The sequence below is a fragment of the Cherax quadricarinatus genome, chromosome 25 (assembly GCF_038502225.1).
Source record: "Cherax quadricarinatus isolate ZL_2023a chromosome 25, ASM3850222v1, whole genome shotgun sequence".
Classification (NCBI taxonomy): domain Eukaryota; kingdom Metazoa; phylum Arthropoda; class Malacostraca; order Decapoda; family Parastacidae; genus Cherax; species Cherax quadricarinatus.
In genome coordinates, this window is record NC_091316.1 from 11,498,930 (window position 1) to 11,518,893 (window position 19,964).

The 19,964-nt window shown below is 41.9% G+C and overlaps 1 protein-coding gene across 2 annotated transcripts in view; it reads right to left on the reverse strand.

Moving 5' to 3' along the window:
- Nucleotides 1–19,964, reverse strand: part of LOC128684760 (O-glucosyltransferase rumi homolog) — a 230,364-nt gene that overhangs the window by 34,507 nt on the left and 175,893 nt on the right. The window contains exons 3-4 of one of the 2 annotated variants that reach the window (XM_070088643.1): nucleotides 16,940–17,041; nucleotides 1,339–1,504 (exon numbers count right to left, since the gene is read on the reverse strand). In XM_070088643.1, the coding sequence (XP_069944744.1) occupies nucleotides 1,339–1,504; nucleotides 16,940–17,041 (268 nt within the window). Of the gene's footprint in view, nucleotides 1–1,338; nucleotides 1,508–16,939; nucleotides 17,042–19,964 lie in introns of both variants that reach the window. The other variant, XM_070088642.1, reaches the window with a different exon arrangement.

Sequence of the window (19,964 nt, forward strand, 5' to 3'; positions counted from 1 at the left end):
AGTACACTGGAATTGGCCAAAAATAGGGCTCAAAGTGGGCAAAATCGCCGATGCATAAACATCGTTGAGACCACTAACTTCGCGAGAGCGTAATTCCATAAGTTTTCCATCAAATTTCATACTTTTGGTGTAATTATGATTGGGAAAAGATTCTCTATCTTTTCATGAGAAAAAATAATTTTTTTTTTTTAAATTTGGCGACCCCGAGAACAAGTCTCGGAGAGGGCCTGGCGACCCTGAAAGAGTTAATATATGTTTGTGTAAACTTATTATCTGACATTTATAAGTGGAAACAAATGGGGCTCCGCTTTCCGGCAATGTCTGCTTTCCTGCGCTAGCCTGGAACCTAACCTGCCATATAAGTGGGGCCCTACTGTATAAGAAAAAAAAGTATTTAAAGTCTGGCAAAGCATGAATACTTGTCCTGTCTATGAATAATAATAATAATAAAAATAATTTCTATGAGTACATGCATAATGTATACAGACCTAGCTGACATCTATGACATACTATATAGAAAGCCCCTTGTTATGCAGAGCATTTCAGGAAAATTAGGTTAATTTTTGTCTCCAGGATGTGACCCACACCAGTCAGCTCACACCTAGGTACCTATTTATTGTTAGGTGGTTCAGGGACAGCATGTGTCTTAAGGAAACATGCCCCAATGTTTCCACCTGTACCGGGGAGCAAACCATGGACCTCGTGGGAATAAGTTTGTTGATTATAGTGGATAAAGTGTATGCCAAAATTATTGAAAGTGTTATGAGAAAGATCAAAAGTAGGAAAGCACAAAACAAAGGTGGAAAGCTGATGTATGGATGATTTATACCACATAAGCAGGTAATAATTAGATCAGAGTGAGAATGAGAGCACGAGATAGACAGATATGTATGTGCATATATCCAGTGGTGCCTCATAGCGCCTGTAATACCTATACTATTGTACCACATCAAGCTTCTATTTTTAATCATTATCTCGTTTCAACCAAAAAATTAAAAATTCGCTTATAAGTACATTGAAAACAACATACAAAAGATTCTTCCTGTAATATATTTGTCAGTTGCAAATTATTTTAGTGTAAGGTTGATGAAGTTATACATCTGGCAGTGAGCATCTGGGGACTCTGCAGCTCCTATGGACAAGCTGCCACTGTATGTATGCAATAATCACAACCAAGCGATAACAGATGCAAAAGAATCACAAGGTGGAGGGGTCGAATGACAGCTCATACTGAATGACAGTTGTCATTCAACTCATCCACCCTGTGGTTGTTTTGTGCACACTCATGCATGCATGCATACTTTATATTATTACAGGTAACAGATATATACAACTTACCTTTCTCTTGATGACTGGATAATACTTTTAATAATGCCATCTTTAAAACTTGCCAAGTCTTTCTTAATAAGCGGATAATGACAAGAGCATCTTTGAGGGTCACAGGTCTTGTACGATGCCACTGCTTCCTCAATCAGTGTGATGTATGTTACCCATTGTTCATTGGCTTCTGAAATAAATACTAAGAATATACATACATTCCTGTAGAATCTTGCAGAACAATACTCTAGAATAAAACTGATTTAACAAACCCCAATCTAACTAATTCTGGATACAATACACAAAATCTGAGGCCAGATAATGTCCAAAAAATTAACAAAGTCCATTAAATCCAGAATTAACCATTACTTTTATGATCACAGAAAAAGTATCATATGGATTTAATGAACAAGCAGCATTAACCCTTAAACTGTAGGTCACATGGACCTACATCAATGGTATCAGCATCGATGCCGTAGATTTATGCATAGGAAATTAAGAGAGTATCAGAGTATAAAACAAATTCCAATTATACAATATAGCTAAAAACTAATGTGAAGGACCTGAGAGTGATAATGTCAGAGGATCTCACTTTCAAAGATCACAACAATGTACCTATCACATCTGCTAGGAAAATGATAAGATGGATAATGAGAACCTTTAAAACTAGGGATGCCAAATTCACTATTCTCTTCAAATTACTTTTTTCTCTCTACACAGGAATATTGTTGCAAACTAATGGCCCCTTTCACAGCAGGCAAAATTGCAGACCTGGAGAATGTACAGAGGACTTTCACTGCACGTCTAAGTACGATAAGGCACCTAAATTACTGGGAATGGTTAAATCTCTTGATCTGTACTCCCTGGAATGTAGGTGAGAAAGATACATAATATACACCTGGAAAATCCTAGAGGGACTAGTCCCAAATTTGCACATGAAAATCACTCCCTACAAAAGCAAAAGACTGGGCACAAGACGCAACATCCCCCAATGAAAAGCAGAGGTGCCACGAGTCCACTAAGACAACACAATAAGTGTCAGGGGCCCAAGACTGCCTCCTAGCATACATAAGGTGGCCTGGTGGCTACAGTTCTCGCTTCACACACAGAGGGCCCTGGTTCAATTCCCAGCGGATGGAAACATTTCGACGCGTTTCCTTACACCTGTTGTCCTGTTCACCTAGCAGCACATAGGTACCTGGGTGTTAGTTGACTGGTGTTGGTCACATCCTGGGGGACAAGCTTGAGGACCCCCAATGGAAATAAGTTAGACAGACAGTCCTCAATGATGCACTGACTTTCTTGGGTTATCCTGGGTGGCTAACCTTCTGGGGTTAAAAATCCGAAGAAAATCTTATCTCTCTTATCTTATCTTACAAATAGACCCCTGGCTGTCTTCAAGAAGGCACTGGACAGGCGCCTAGTCAGTACCTGACCATCTGGGTGGTGGTTCATACGTCGGTTTGCGTGCGGCCAACAGTAACAGCCTGGATGATCAGGCTCTGATCCACCATGAGGCCTTGTCACAGACCATGCTGCAGGGGTGTTAATCCCCAAAATCCTCTCCAGAGTCCAGGTTCATATACCATAGAACCATCAAATTTGCCGAGTAGCAGATTTTGGCCACAATATGAGAGGATGCATGTGTTGTAGGTGTACACAATATAGGAATAGCTAACCTCTGACCCTGCAGTTGGGCTAAAATACCAACTTGGAGGGAAGTTAATTTTAAGCCTGCCCATAATGCTCTGCATACAAGGGGCTTTTGTTATGTACACCCAACTACTATAATACCTTGTACAACTATGAATCATGTCCTAATAAACTATTATTATTACAGTATTATTATTATTATAATAAGGGGTTGTCTTCAGGGTGCTTGTTTTTCAATGACTGTTTCTTTGTGCCAATAGATAGAACAGAAGACATACCAATGAACTGGAGAAGATTCTGAATAGTTGAAAACCAGAAGTGGACTTTAAGGTGGCAGAAATTGTTGATTTAGGGCAATTTTTACTAGGCATGCATCAATTATTGGGGCAGTAAAAACCATGACGAAGTATTCTTAGTTATCCTTTACAGTACATATTAGCCAAGAAATAGGAAAAAAAAACAAATTTTTTTGTATGACGATGGATTCAATAAGGAAAGCAAGTGTTACTATAGGAGAGGCTTGGGGGATGTGCCTATAATGTTTGTTTTAGGCTCGTGTTTTTAAATTGGATTTTAATGAAAAGTGTAAAATTTATCAAATTACCAACTTCTAATTTTTATTTTTTTGTGCTATAACCTTTACAAAAGATAAAATTATTTTATTATTTTTTAAAAATTATGAAACAGTAGGGGGCTTTCAGTTTGTGGGGGCTGCAGACAATTTAGGGGTTAATGACCATCCCCTCTTCTATTAGTTCATTAAATCAAGGCTTCAGTCATTATGAATTCACTCCAACACTAGAATTATCACTCTGCATAGTACATATGTACTTTATCTTAGATCAAGAAGAAAGCCTTCTAATGAATGATGCACCTTGAAATATGGGGAAAATTAATTATAGCAGCATCCCCAATGCATAATTTTACTGAAGAAAAAATGGCTTTAGATTATAGCTACAGGTACTCCTCACTTAACGGCCTACCTGTTTAACAACTGCTCAGATTTACGACCAGCTCCCCAACCAGTGTACTGTACGTACAAGCATGTGTATTTTATTCTTTTATTGTTTTTAATGCCTAGTTCTAATTTTAATTAATATACTAAAAATAGTATAAAAGGTGCTAAGGCAACATTAAAACAATACCCATAGATGGTTGACTCAAACCCACTACCTGTACAGTATGAATGAAATATCAGTAAGAGGCAGTTTGCTTAACAACAAATTCTCTTACTGGCCTACTCTTAGGCATGGAACTTGGTTATTAAGTGAGGAGTACCTGTATTAACATTAGAACATATTAGCATCAGTGAGGCTGCCGTGAATTACAGAGATTATACAGTGGAACCTTGGTTTTCGCCATTAATTCGTTCCAGGAAGTTTGACGAAAACCGAATTTGACGAAAACTGAAGCAATATTTCCTATAAGAAATAATGTAAGTCCAATTAATCTGTTCCATACACCCAAAAGTATTAAAAAAAAAAATACATTTTGTAGAGAATAACTGTAGTTTTACAAACAGAAAACAATGAGAAATAAATATAAAGGACTAATCACTTTTACTTTTATTGAAGACTCTTGTTGGTGTATGGAAGACAGTGAGGAGGGGAGAGGGAGGAGAGGTTATCTCTACCACCATCACTATCACCCTCTACCACCATCACTACCACCCTCTACCACCATCACTACCACCATCACTACCACCCTCTACCACCATCACTACCACCCTCTACCACCATCACTACCACCCTCTACCACCATCACTACCACCCTCTACCACCATCACTACCACCCTCTACCACCATCACTACCACCCTCTACCACCATCACTACCACCCTCTACCACCATCACTACCACCCTCTACCACCATCACTACCACCCTCTACCACCATCACTACCACCCTCTACCACCATCACTACCACCCTCTACCACCATCACTACCACCCTCTACCACCATCACTACCACCCTCTACCACCATCACTACCACCCTCTACCACCATCACTACCACCCTCTACCACCATCACTACCACCCTCTACCACCATCACTACCACCCTCTACCACCATCACTACCACCCTCTACCACCATCACTACCACCCTCTACCACCATCACTACCACCCTCTACCACCATCACTACCACCCTCTACCGCCAGACTGACTCAGAATGTGTGGGCGTGGGTGGACACGTTTGGTACGGCAGACCATTGTTAACTCGACGAACACCGAGGTGATGAACGAAAACTGGGACAAAATTTTGATGAAAAAAGTTGTTGAAAACCAAATTCGACGAAAACCAGGGCAAATGAAAACCGAGGTTCCACTGTATTTGCCAAAAAAACATTAAACCAATGGGTGTATAGTATCTGGAAAATGGGAGGCAATCAAGTTTTGATGAGAGGAATAGAAGGATAGCTTAAATTCCTTGAATCAAGAGCTATTCACTAGTATCAAGGAACAATCCCCCCTTGAGTTCTGCCCATAAGAGATGATGCACTTTTATTTCTTTTCACAGAATAAAACTGTTAAATTAACTTTGAAGTTATGATACAGATTATACTTATCAAAGCTAATTTTATCATAAAATGAAACTAAAAGCCTTTAAGAACATCAACTACTCACAGAACTACCCTGAACTGCTTCCACTTTACCCTTCTGCTCCTGTCAGGGTTAATAGTGCCAAAAAGCTGTGGTAGAGAGGGTGTTTGTAGCTTGAATGGTAGCATGCTCGGCTCACACCCTAAAGGATGAATCAATCCCAGGAATGGCTGAAATGTTGGGCAAGCTTCATTACACCTGCTGCCCCTGTTTGCCTAACAGTAAGTAGGTATCTGGATGTTAGCTGACTACTGTGGGTCACATCCTGGGGTAGATTAAAGAATCCTAATGAAAATGAGACTGACAGTCCATGATGATGCACTGACTTTACTGGGTTATCCTGGGTGGAAAATCCTCTGGTTTAAAAATCTGAACAAAATCTTAAGTAGCCAAATGTACAGCAGTCTGAAGAGTTGAAACTGTTTTTATAATCTAAATTCTGAGGGAGTAAAAAAAATACTAAAATCTGCTTGAAAGCCTGAGTGGCCAAGCAGTTGGTTCTTCAAAGCTTGTAGCCTGATGCTGGCAATCATAGCTTAGTTAATAAATGATGGTTTGCAAGAACTTGCCAAGTTCCATCTAGGTGACAAGATACAAACTTGTTGGTAGTTTTCCTTATTTAAAGGAAGGGTATTGAATGCCTTGAACACTATGCTGTATTTATCTCATAGTTCACTTATACTATTTTCACACCATCTACCAGCCTCCCCATTCTCCTTCCTCTAATCATATTCAAGAATTCTACTCCTGAAACCCAACCTATGGCTCGTGACTCAGCAGTAATGCATGCAGCTTACAGCCAAAGACCACTAGCTTGATTCTGGAGTGGGTGGAGACATTAAGCAAGTTTCCTTAACCTTTTACCTTTATTCAAGTAGTAGCAAGTAGATACCTGGGTGTTAGATAACAGTTGCAAGTCGTATCCTGAGAACAAAGACCAAGAGCCCTAATGGAAATAAGTCACACTAACTTTGTTGTCCTCGGCTACTAACCCTCTGAGTTAATAATCCTTAGATCCACTAAGGTTCCTTTGGAACCTTAGTGGATCTCGAAATGTATGTCCATAACATCCAGGGTGGGCAAAAGCCATCTAAAGATTTATTTATTTTTTCCTGATTTTAATGTTAATGTGTTGTTTTTAACACAGTTCAATAATTTTAGCCTTTTTTTATAATTTTCATGTAATTAAGAATAAACATCTCATTCAAGATGACTTAGCAATTACTTTGATTAAGAAGAAAATTCTCATTATTTCTAATGATACGAGATGGGTTACTGTTCATAAACCAATGTATAACTGTTACAGCAAGGTAAAAGAAAGGTGGCAGAAGACACTTAAAGTCCTGGAGATGGGAGGTACAGTGCCTGCACTCTGAAGGAGGGGTGTTAATGTTGCAGTTTCTTAACAGTGTAAGCGCACCTCTGGCAAGACCATGATGGAGTGAATGATGATGAAAGTTTTTCTTTTTCAGGCCACCCTACCTTGTTGAGAAACGGTCGATGTGTTAATAATAATAATAATAATAATAATAATAATAATAATAATAATAATAAAAAATTCAAATACAGGTGAATTAATTTTTTTGTCTAGGTACATGACCAAGAGTAACTAAGAAATTAACCATATTATGCAGTAGGTTGTATATCCACATACTTAGTCAGGGTTTCAAGTTTAAACTACAATTTAAGTTTCAATAAGGAAATCTGCTATAAATCATTAAAAATCATTCAATAATAGAAACCAACAAAAAACTTACTAAAACCATGAAAAAGGGCATAGATAAAACAAAAATATTTTTTGCATATACATGTATGTTGGTAGAATTACTAACAATATGTAAAGTTAAAGGACAGAAGTGCAACTAATGTGACATTTTACTGTGGCCTTGAATCATCACTAATTGCTATTACTAATACAGTTAAACAAAACAAAGGCATCTTCACCATCTCTGAAGTCTTAGCAAGAATCCTCCTGAAAACAGTAAACCCTGCCATCACAGTCTCTCCTGCTAATACTACACAAGCACATTACAGAGGATGAACTTTGAAACAGGCCTTCTCTAATCCCACCTCCAACAGAAATATTTGTCTAACCTACTGTTATGTTACCCAAGTAATAGCTTTTATATCCTCTTACTCATGTGCAAGTTAATTGTTCTACCACATTGTATTACTACTACTACTACTACTACAACTTATATCACTACTATTACTACCACTAGTATTGCACCTCACTAAGCCTATATATACCCTATATACGTCCATGTACTGTTTGTAATGGCTTGACAAAGCTCCTGGAGAGCGAAACGTTGCCACAATAAAATGTCACATTAGTTGCACTCGTGTCCCTTTACTTTACAAAAATATTTTTTGTTCAGTTTAAACCAATGATTTAATAAGCCAATCTTGATAACATCTATGTGACCAACTTGTATGGTACAACTACAGTGGACCTCCCCTTTACGATATTATTTCATTCCAGAAGTATGTTCAGGTGCCAGTACTGACCGAATTTGTTGCCATAAGGAATATTGTGAATTAGATTAGTCCATTTCAGACCCCCAAACATACACATACAAACACACTTACATAAATACACTTACATAATTGGTCACATTGGGAGCTGATCGTAAATCGGGGATCCACTGTATTTGTAAAGTCATTCATAGATTTTCCCAAGTAATAAATTGAAAAACCAACCTAACTACCTCATTCTAATGAAACCCTCAGGCATAACTTTATTAACAATAGGCTCAGGAGCTGCATTATTTATATTATTTCAATTATTATTCAAATTGAAGTAATAAACTAGTACCTGGAGTTTACCTGGAGAAAGTTCCGGGGGTCAACGCCTGCGGCCCGGTCTGTGACCAGGCCTCCTGGTGGATCAGAGGCTGATTATTACAACCTAGGATTTCAAATGGCCTGTTATCCCAGGTGTAATGGGAGCAAATAAACACTGTAGAAAAAGTTAAGACTTATATTATCCTTCACCAATTATAACAGCAATATGTACACTATGTACAGTGATAAATATAGTGCACTCCACAGTAAGCAAGGCAGAAATAGAAGCCACAAGATAGCAGACCGTGCTTCAACCAGCTCTAGAGTGGGAATGACAAGGGCAGACAGGAGAGCGGTATCCACATAACCTCTGCGATTGTTAATCCCACCTTCTTATTGGCTAGAACCTGGTCACTAGTTGAACGATGGGGCCCCATCATCAACTCTTAGCAACCTGGTTCGCTGGTTGGGGGAGATAGCCTGTAAATGAGGGTGTGTCCATGCGCCGAATAAAGGTTACGTACTCTTTGCATGCCACACCCCCACCCCCGAGAAGGCTCAGGATTAGGCTGCCACCTCCCAGTGGTAACCGTGCCGCCATGGCACAAAATAATGGGACCGCCTATCCTCTCCACCATCCAACTCTTAGATAGAGCTCAGCTTTCCTAGTGCCTGAAAGCCAAACCCTAAACTCAGAGTGAGACAGCAGTCAGATAAGCCAACATAGGTCCAAGATACAAGCGGACGGTAGCCCGTATCCCCTCACTAAAAAAAACCCCCACATCAGGGGATAAAAAAAAGAGCTTGAAAGGGGGGTTACCACAAATACATCCTAACCTAAATAAAATATTAAACTAGACTCTTGACAAAGAGTCTGCCAACACATTTTCTTTGCCGGCAATGTAACGAATTTTGAAGTTATAGGGCTGCAGCCTGAGCGTCCAACGCATAAGCCTTGTGTTGTGATTCTTCATGGCTTGGAGATAGACTAACGGGTTGTGATCACTGTAGACTGTGACCACCTGCGATGTCTGGCCCACATAAACATCGAAATGCTCCAAAGCCATTACCAGCGCGAGGGCTTCTTTTTCAATGGTAGAGTAAGCTCTCTGATGTGGCTGGAACTTAGCTGAAAAGTATGCTACAGGCTGCAACTCCTTGTTCCCGATTTGTAATAGTACCGCCCCAACCCCAGACTCACAAGCATCAACCTGTAATGAAAAAGGTTTGGAGAAGTCTGGAGACAGGAGAATGGGTGCAGAGCACAATAATCTTTTTGCTTTATTAAAAGCAGTGTTACAATCTGACGTCCAATTAAAGGGAACTTTATGACTGGTAAGAGAGGTAAGAGGGGCTACAATATCTGAGAAATTCTTACAGAATCTTCTGTAAAATCCTATCATGCCTAGGAAACGTTGAAGAGATTTCCTATCATGAGGAACTGGATAATCTTTAATCGAAAGAACTTTAGCAAGTTTAGGTGCAACATTACCACTACCTACTTCATGGCCTAGAAAAGTGATAGTGGCCTGGCCAAAGGAAGATTTAGATAAATTAACTGTTAATTGGGAATTCTTAAAGGTCTCAAACAGAGCTTTAAGTCTAAGTAGGTGTTGATCCCAAGTATCAGACACCACAACAATATCATCTAGGTATGCTGCCGTGCCTTCAAGTCCTTTAATAGCCTGATGGATGAGTTTCTGGAATGAAGAGGGGGAATTTTTCATTCCGAAGGGGGTAACTGTATACTGATAATGACCTCCTGGAATTACGAAGGCAGAGATTTCCTTCGCCTTATCTGTCAAAGGTACCTGATAGTAACCTTTAAGGAGATCTAATTTGGACACAAAAGTAGCCTTACCCACAAAGTCAATTACGTCATCCAGACGAGGAAGAGAGTAAGCATCTGTAATTGTGACCTCGTTCACTTTACGGTAGTCTGTGCACATACGAAACCCTCCATCAGCCTTCTTTACTAGGATGCACGGTGAAGCCCATGGACTAGATGACTCCTCCACTAAACCATGTTCTAACAAGAAGTCTACTTCCTGCTGAAGTAACCTTTGCTTTTCAGGATTAGCTCTGTAGGGGGAGAGTTTAATTGGTTTAGATTTTCCCACATCTACATCATGGTAACCTAACGTACATTTTTTCGGCACATCCGAAAAAATATTAGGATATGACTGTAGAAGCTCAGTTAAATTGGTTGCTTGTATTTCAGATAATCCATCCATTAACGGGCTAGGATCCTTGAGGAGGACAGAATTTGAAAGTTTAGTATTAATTTCAGAGATAGAGTGCAAAGAGTCAGAGTCGTCCTCAGAGGTAGAGGACAGAGTCATTACTGGGACTTTATCTGGTGTATGAAAGGCCTTGATTTGATTTATGTGGTAAGTTTTTGTTTTTGAGGTCTTATCAATGGGAGCTACCACATAATTTAAATCAGATAATCTACTTACTATCTGCATAGGTCCCGTAAATCTAGCTTTCAAGGTGTGGCCAGGTATAGGTTCCTGCACCAACACCTTGTCTCCTGGATGGAAGGAGCGGAATTGTGCACTTTTGTCATACCTCTGTTTCATCTTACTTTGAGCTATCTTTAGGTTAGCCGTGGCTAACTCACGTGCCACCTGCAACCTTGAAGACGGGTTGTAGAGTGCTGAGCTTACGTCTTCTCCCATCCATCCTTCTTTGAGCACCCGAAGAGGACCTCGTACATTGTGCCCAAAGATCAGCTCAAACGGACTATACCCTGTAGACTCTTGCACCGTCTCTCGTACTGAGAATAGCAACAACGGTAGAGATTCATCCCAATCTGTCGGAAAGTGCATGCAAAAACTTCTCATCATTGTTTTTAATGTTTGGTGGAATCTTTCCAAGGCGCCTTGGGACTGAGGGTGATAGGCAGTGGATAAGTTGTGAATTATCCCTAACCTAGTTAATACTTCCCTAAATGCTTTGGCAGTGAAGTTAGTACCTTGATCACTTTGTATAGTTTTAGGAATGCCAAAACAAGAAATGAATTTTGTTAAAGCTTTGAGAATAGCTTTAGTATTGATACTACGCATTGGGATCGCTTCAGGATATCTGGTTACTTTATCCATAATTGTAAATAAATACTGATTTCCAGACTTTGACTTAGGTAGTGGACCTACACAATCTATAATTAAATCTGCAAAAGGTTCTCCATCAGCAGGTATGGGTTGGAGAGGTGCAGGTTTAATAGAATGTCCAGGTTTTCCAACTTGCTGACATTCTCGGCAACACCTTATATGATTCTTCACATCTTTCTTTAATGTTGGCCAATAAAATTCTTTTGTGATTCTATACAAGGTTTTTGTAATTCCTAAGTGACCTCCTGATGACGTATTATGAGCTATATTTAATATCTGAGGTCTATACTTGGTTGGAACCACTAACCTGTCGTATAATTGCCGGCCCTCTGTCTCCTTACCAGTCTCAGTGCATACCAAATAATCATTTTTAACTTCATACTTGACTGGATGACCCAAAGAGGATTTACCCATGGCTGCCTGAAAAGCGAATTTTAACGAAGGGTCCTTACGTTGTTCCTCCCGGAAGGACAGTCCCTCGGGCATGGAAACAGAGACATCTGGCAATCCTGCAACCTGGGAATAGGAAGGCTTGATCGGGGTCTGTTCACTTGATTTACGAGACTCCGGCCGGTGTGTCTCATAAAACAACGTGGCTATTCCGAGATCGGAGTCGTCCAAGGATAGGTCAACATTCTCCCCAGACAACCCTTGGGATGTTGCCCGAGTTATGGCCAACACTGGAGAAGCATTAATCATTATAGGTTCAGGACACGAAGTAACAGTAGTAATGTTATTACCCAGTAATAACATGGCATTTTTCATGGGAAATCCTTTTGAGATACCTACAGTCAAGTACCCAGTGTAATATTTGCACTGTACATAAATTTTATGCAAAGGAACTGAATATATAGCTCCTCCGTAAGCTTCCAATAAAACTGAGGAATTCAAGGAAGTATTCTCTGAAAGGGGTAATATTCCTTCTCTGACAAGTGAGCAATATGCTCCAGTATCTCTAAAGGTATTTACTTTAGTTGGTTCTGAGTTTTCCTGAAGGGAAATAAGACTTTCGCAATAATAAGGGGCCATACCTTTTTCTACTTCTCTAGGGGACATGTTACTAGGGATATTAGAGATTTTCCCGATGGGTTGAGGTTTTTGGGGGCAGTTGGAACTGATATGACCTACTTTATTACACCTGAAGCAGACGACAGGCTTGCCCTTTACTCCCTGATGACGTTGCAAGTGGTGTCGTTCTGGCTGGTGCCTCTCTGGATATTGTTGTCGAGATGCTCCATAAGTAGTTTGCCTCTCCGCAGGGGGACCATATGTTGAGAAGCGTGGCTCACCAGGTGACTTGGTTGGATGTCGTAGACGCTCTCCCTCCGGCTGGCACTTCATTCTCCAATGTTGTCGATCTCTGCTCACGCCAGACTGTTGAAAAGAGAGACGGGACCGCTCGGACAAGGAGCGGTTCGTTTCGAAGGTATCAGCCAACCTGGCCGCCTCCAATGCAGTGGTTAAGTCACGATCCTGCAGAAAGACACGAACCTCTGGTCCCACAGACTCCAGCAGGTTATCAATCAGAATAAGCTGCACCAGCTCCTCAAAGTTAGAGACACCACTCGCTTTATACCAGCTGGTAAAAGCTTTGGTTTGCTGTCTCACAAAGTCCACCAGGGATTGACCAAGCTGCCGCCTGTTCAATTTGAAGGTCTTACGATATTTAGCTGGGATACATGTATATGCTCCCAACACTGTGGTCTTCACTACTTGATAATCAGAGAATTCAGCGTCAGTTAATACCGACGTAAATTCCTGTGCCTTACCCAATAATGCTGTATGAACCAACGCTGCCCAGTGCTGTTCCGGCCACCTCAAGGCTCGAGCCTGATTTTCGAAGCTTTCGAAAAATTGCTCTGGTTCGGCCTCATTGAAGCGGGGAACAAGCTGTACTGCTTTTTGTAAACTGAAATCGTTTACAGAATGCGAAAACTGCCTCCTTTCTCTTTCCCTATCAAATTCTTCCCTTGCGAATGCTCTCTGTTCCCTAGTTTGCTCAAGATTGATTTTTGCCAGCTGAAGTGCCAACGACGCTGATTCACCCTGAGACAACCCATGTGCACTATACTGACCATTTTGCTCCGTAGGTGTATCATCTTCCTCCTGCGAGAACATAGTAGTTTTTGCCCTAGCTCCCGTAGAGGGAGGAGTCTGATGTGCCATCTCTTCTTCAATAAGTATGTCAGCAATAAGTGAACGCAGTTGCGCAGCTGTAAGAGTGCGTTTATAGGGAATGCCAATGGAACGAGCAATTTGCCAACAACGCTGTAGGGACAATTTAGGTAGGTTATGCAAAGTATATGCCGACACCAGGCGTCTGACTCGTCTAGGTGGCATAAGTTATTCGCTATGCACAGTACGAATACCCCAACGTAACACGTTAATTTGCAGAACACGCTTAGCTATGCACAGTACGATTGCAGAATACGCATACAAGCAAAGCCGACTGCACACAAGACTGACCGTAGCGAAGCGAGCACACTGAACAAGCTAGTAGCGAGCTGCTGAACGATCACACAATAGCAAGGCTGATCATAAGCAACTGACACGCAAAATTTGTAAAGCGAAGCGAAACAGCAAGCTACACAATGTTCCTGCTACAAGCTTCACCCTAAGCTCAACCGTTTCTCTAAGTCCAGCTCTCGGACAGGCTACCCATATTACAACCTAGGATTTCAAATGGCCTGTTATCCCAGGTGTAATGGGAGCAAATAAACACTGTAGAAAAAGTTAAGACTTATATTATCCTTCACCAATTATAACAGCAATATGTACACTATGTACAGTGATAAATATAGTGCACTCCACAGTAAGCAAGGCAGAAATAGAAGCCACAAGATAGCAGACCGTGCTTCAACCAGCTCTAGAGTGGGAATGACAAGGGCAGACAGGAGAGCGGTATCCACATAACCTCTGCGATTGTTAATCCCACCTTCTTATTGGCTAGAACCTGGTCACTAGTTGAACGATGGGGCCCCATCATCAACTCTTAGCAACCTGGTTCGCTGGTTGGGGGAGATAGCCTGTAAATGAGGGTGTGTCCATGCGCCGAATAAAGGTTACGTACTCTTTGCATGCCACACTGATCAACCAGGCTGTTACTGCTGGCTGCACGCAATCCAATGTACAAGCCACAGCCTGGCTGGTCAGGTACCGACTTTAGGTGCTTGTCCAGTGCCAGCTTGAGGACTGCCAGGGGTCTATTGGTAATCCCCCTTATGTATGCTGGGAGGCAGTTGAACAGTCTCGGGCCCCTGACACTTATTGTATTGTCTCTTAACGTGCTAGTGACACCCCTGCTTTTCATTGGGGGGATGTTGCATCGTCTGCCAAGTCTTTTGCTTTCATTGCGAGTGATTTTCGTGTGCAAGTTCGGTACTAGTGACGCGGGGGCGTTGACCCCTGGAACTCTCTCCAGGTAAACTCCAGGTATCTCTCCTGCCTGCATTCCAGGGAATACAGGTTCAGGAACTTTAAGCGCTCCCAGTAATTGAGGTGTTTTATCTCCGTTATGCGCGCTGTGAAGGTTGTCTGTGCATTTTCTAGGTCAGCAATTTCACCTGCCTTGAAAGGTGCTGTTAGTGTGCAGCAATATTCCAGCCTAGATAGAACAAGCGACCTGAAGAGTGCCATCATGGGCTTGGCATCCCTAGTTCTGAAGGTTCTCATTATCCATCCTGTCATTTTTTCTAGCAGCTGCAATTGATATAATGTTATGGTCCTTGAAGGTGAGATCCTCTGACATGATCACTCCCAGGTCTTTGACGTTGGTTTTTCGTTCTATTTTGTGGCCGGAATTTGTTTTGTACTCTGATGACGTTTTAATTTCCTCGTGTTTACCATATCGGAATAATTGAAATTTCTCATCATTGAACTTCATATTGTTTTCTGCAGCCCATTGAAAGATTTGGTTGATGTCCGCCTGGAGCCTTGCAGTGGCTGCAATGGAAGACACTGTCATGCAGATTCGGGTGTCATCTGCAAAGGAAGACACGGTGCTGTGGCTGACATCCTTGTCTATGTCAGATATGAGGATGAGAAACAAGATGGGAGCGAGTACTGTGCCTTGTGGAACAGAGCTTTTCACCATAGCCGCCTCGGCCTTTACTCTGTTGACTACTACTCTTTGTGTTCTGTTTGTGAGGAGTAGGGGTTATATAGTGTCTGGAAATGAGAGGTAATCAGGAAGGTTGCTCTATTTCCTATGAGCGAGAAACTGTCATCAGTAATAAGGGCCAGGGACAGTAGCTGGAGCTCAACCCTCTTAAATTACTATTATATTATACTAAGCACTAAACCAGTATGGGCCAAACTGCCAAATTATTTATATTAGTAGAGCTATTAAAACTATTCCATTCACAGGAAGTGATAAACCCAGTGGGATTAAACAGTCCCTGTTGACTGGGAGATAATCAGATTCAATCTAAGAAAGGGGAGGAGTGCAGCAAGTCCTTGGATCAAGATCCCCTTATTATATTATAATAATATCTTTATTTACTGTAAGTACATATATGTACATGGTATACAGGTCCAACTGACATCAATGACATACTGCTATATAGAAAGCCCCTTGTTATGCTGAGCATTTCAGGCAAATTAGGTCAGTGACCCAGGATGCGACCCACACCAATTGACTAACACCCAGGCATCCATTTACTGATGGGTGAACACAGACAACAGGTGTAAAGAAACGCCCAATGTTTCTACCCTGGCTGGGAATCGAACCCAGACCCTCACCATGTGAAGCGAGATCTTTAGCCACCAGGCCACCAGAGCCAAACTCGCCTCACACACTGAGGGCCCATGGTTTAATTCCCGGCACAGGTGGAAAATTTGGGTATGTTTCCTTACACCTGCTGTCACTGTTCATATAGCAGTAAGTAAGTACCTGGGTGTTGGTCGACTGTGGGGACTGGTGTGGGTGGCATCCTGGGGAGGCAAGCTTGAAAGACCCCAATGGAAATAAGACAATCCACGATGACGTACTTTATTGGGTTATCGTGGGTGGCTAACCTTCCAGGTTAAAAATCCGAAGAAATCTTTATTTTATCTTGGTGTTAGTCGACTGGAGATCAGATTAACTTTCACTGCTGGAAAATGCTGTGCATAATCAGGGGCTTTTTCAACAGTATGCCAATAATGTCAACCAATTCTGTATCAGTCGTATCATATACTTTGCAGTAATAATTATTTATTATTATTATTATTATTCTTAATGAGGTGTGACGTCACTTATGACCTTGTAGTCCTGTTATTCAAGACTGAGAAAACAGAAAAAAATAATGTCCACTCTCTACATGCATTTTAGACGAATTATATCTTTCAGTATTGCTGCTGCTGCTGTTATTAGTTAATGGGTATGTTTACTTATATCTAGAACATTATTGTTATAATCAAAACTAAGCGCTAAACCACCAGGGTCATACAGCGCTGTGGATCTAGAACAACAATGGGCAGGTATGCAGTCTACCTTTGGTGTATTTACTGGGTGTCTGGTGAGCATCAGCAGCACAGTGTCCCCCAGTGTTATGGCTGCACGTATCTTCTCCACCTCCACACGCACATCCAATTACTGTAATAAAGAATAATGTGGGTATGGTACTCAGGTACATTGTGGAGCGTGTGTACCGCCCTTGTTCAAACCTGTCACTCAACACTGTGTGCACGACCACACTCAGCGTACACGTAAGTCACTCAACACTGTGTGCACGACCACACTCAGCGTACACATAAGTCACTCAACACTGTGTGCACGACCACACTCAGCGTACACATCAGTCACTCAACACTGTGTGCACGACCACACTCAGCGTACACATCAGTCACTCAACACTGTGTGCACGATGTGAAAATTTATGTGGACTGCCTCCAAGTGAGTCGCCTACCCTGGCAAACTCTGTTGACACCGAGCTCTGAGGTGGGTACCTCAGCCTCACAAGTGGCTTATAGGACAGATTTTCACAAATGATTGATGTTGCAAGAAACTCGCCTGCATGCACGTATAAAGGACTAACTTACTTGGTGTTGCAGCATATATCCTGATCTTCAACTTCCCTTAGCCCCTTTGGACTTCCCCTCAGAAACCACGTGCAACTGGGAGCCTTAATTCCTGCAATATTTAATTGTTATTAGTGTCCTGCCTGCACCTCAGAAATTCCTATATCCAAGAGGGTATGTATCCCCTAGTATAGCTATGCAGACACGGACACTAGCTTCCAGACTGCCCTGAGACACTGGTACTTACTGGGCATGCACTGCCTGTTGCACACTGGGCCCACAGATCAAACTCACTCACAATTCTCCCCAGACACTGGCCAGAAATCTAGGAGATAAAGTGGAGGTCTTGTCTTACTGTATGGGCCTGACGGAGGTCATCTACGGTACATCGAGGTGCCTCTACCAGATTTTCCCAGGTCTCAAATGTGAAGACACGTGGGGGGTGCCGTCTGCTGATCACGGCATGTCTTATCCAGTTGGTGTCTGTCTTAAGAAGAACGAGCTGGTCTCTCTTCCAGACCCTCGTCTCTTTGTTCAATCTAGGGCTGCCAGTTCTCCCTAGCTAACTTATCCTAGTGTTTGCCTACATTATCGGCCTATTACTACCTATGTTAAGGTCTTAGGTCTACATTATTATTATCTACAGTTGCCTTAGTAAACCTAATATTAGTGTACTAACAGTAAAACTACCTACTCCTTCCCTGAAGGGTAAATCTATAAATTAAATAAATGCCTACCAACAATCCACGCCAACTAGAGAAATGTGTTTGTTTGGGAGGGTTTAAGGGCCACCCAGCTCAGCCGTTCCATTACGGCCTTCAAGCTGGCACTGGACAAGCACCTAAAGTCGGTTCCTGATCAGCCGGGCTGTGGCTCGTACGTTGGTTTGCATGCAGCCAGCAGTGGCAGCCTGGTTGATCAGGCTCTGATCCACCAGGAGGCCTGGTCACAGACTGGGCCATGGGGGCGTTGACCCCCGGAACTCTCTCCAGGTAAACTCCAGGTAACACACTTCTCATACCAACAATAACTAAACCAACCAGGATCACTGAGACAAGTGCAACCATAATAGACCACATATGGACCAATATACTAGCCCCCCTTAAATCAGGGATATTCACAGATGGCACTACAGACCACTACCCTACCTTCCTCCTGACAAACATTAGTAAACCACCACTTGAATACAACAAAGTCTCATTTAGACTCCATGACGAGGCCTCAATAAGGAAGTTCACAGCTGACCTAGAGACTGTTGACTGGCCTACAGAATTCTCCAAGGCCAATGGTATTGATGACTGGACAGACATTTTTCTTAACAAATTACTTAGACTATACAACAAACATTGTCCTATAAAAACGAAACAGATCACAAACAAACGGCTTGGTTGCCCATGGCTAACCAGCACCATTCTGAAATCCATTGACAAGAAACACCAATATGAAAAGCAATATAGACAGGGCTTAATACACAAAGATATTCTTAAACACTATTCATCAGTTCTCACCAAAGTAATAAAGAAAGCCAAACAACTATACTACTCCAGTAGATTCACAGACACTGGAAAACACTCTCAGATTCTAGGGACCCACAAACTGAAAAAAAACAAGAATACTGTCCTAACTAAACCTAATGAAACACCACTACATACTACTGACACAGTTAACAAGATAAACGACTTCTTCTCAACCATAGGATCTAATCTCAGTTCCTGATCAGCCGGGCTGTGGCTCGTACGTTGGTTTGCGTGCAGCCAGCAGCAACAGCCTGGTTGATCAGGCGCTGATCCACCAGGAGGCCTGGTCACAGACCGGGCCGCGGGGGCGTTGACCCCCGAAACTCTCTCCAGGTAAACTCCAGGTAATACCAATGCCCATGCTGGGGACTACCTAGATGGGAATTTCCCAAATTCCTTCTATCTTGCACCAACTGAGCCCACGGAAGTCACCGAGATTATAAAGTCACTTAAAAATAACTCAGGGAATCTGTCTCATGTCCCACCATTACTGTACAAGCGAGCGGCCCATGTCCTTTCGCATGCTATTTCATTACCTTTTAACAAGTCACCAGAAACTAGCACCTTCCCGAAACTACTCAAGATGGCAAGGGTTACACCAATACATAAAGGTGGTGACCCTACAGACTTAAACAACTATAGGCCAATATCTAACTTACCATTGCTATCCAAAATCTTTGAGAAATTCGTGCACAGGAGACTGTATTCATTTATAACGGCACAAAACATACTCAACCCCTGCCAATTTGGATTCAGGAAAAATAAAAGTACTAATGATGCAATCATAAAAATGCTAGATCTGCTTTACACAGCACTGGAAAATAAGGAATATCCACTAGGAATTTTTATTGGCATAAGAAAAGCTTTTGACACAGTAGACCACGACATCCTACTCCACAAACTTGACCATTACGGTATAAGAGGCCATGCCTGGACGCATCTTTACCTGGAGAGAGTTCCGGGGGTCAACGCCCCGCGGCC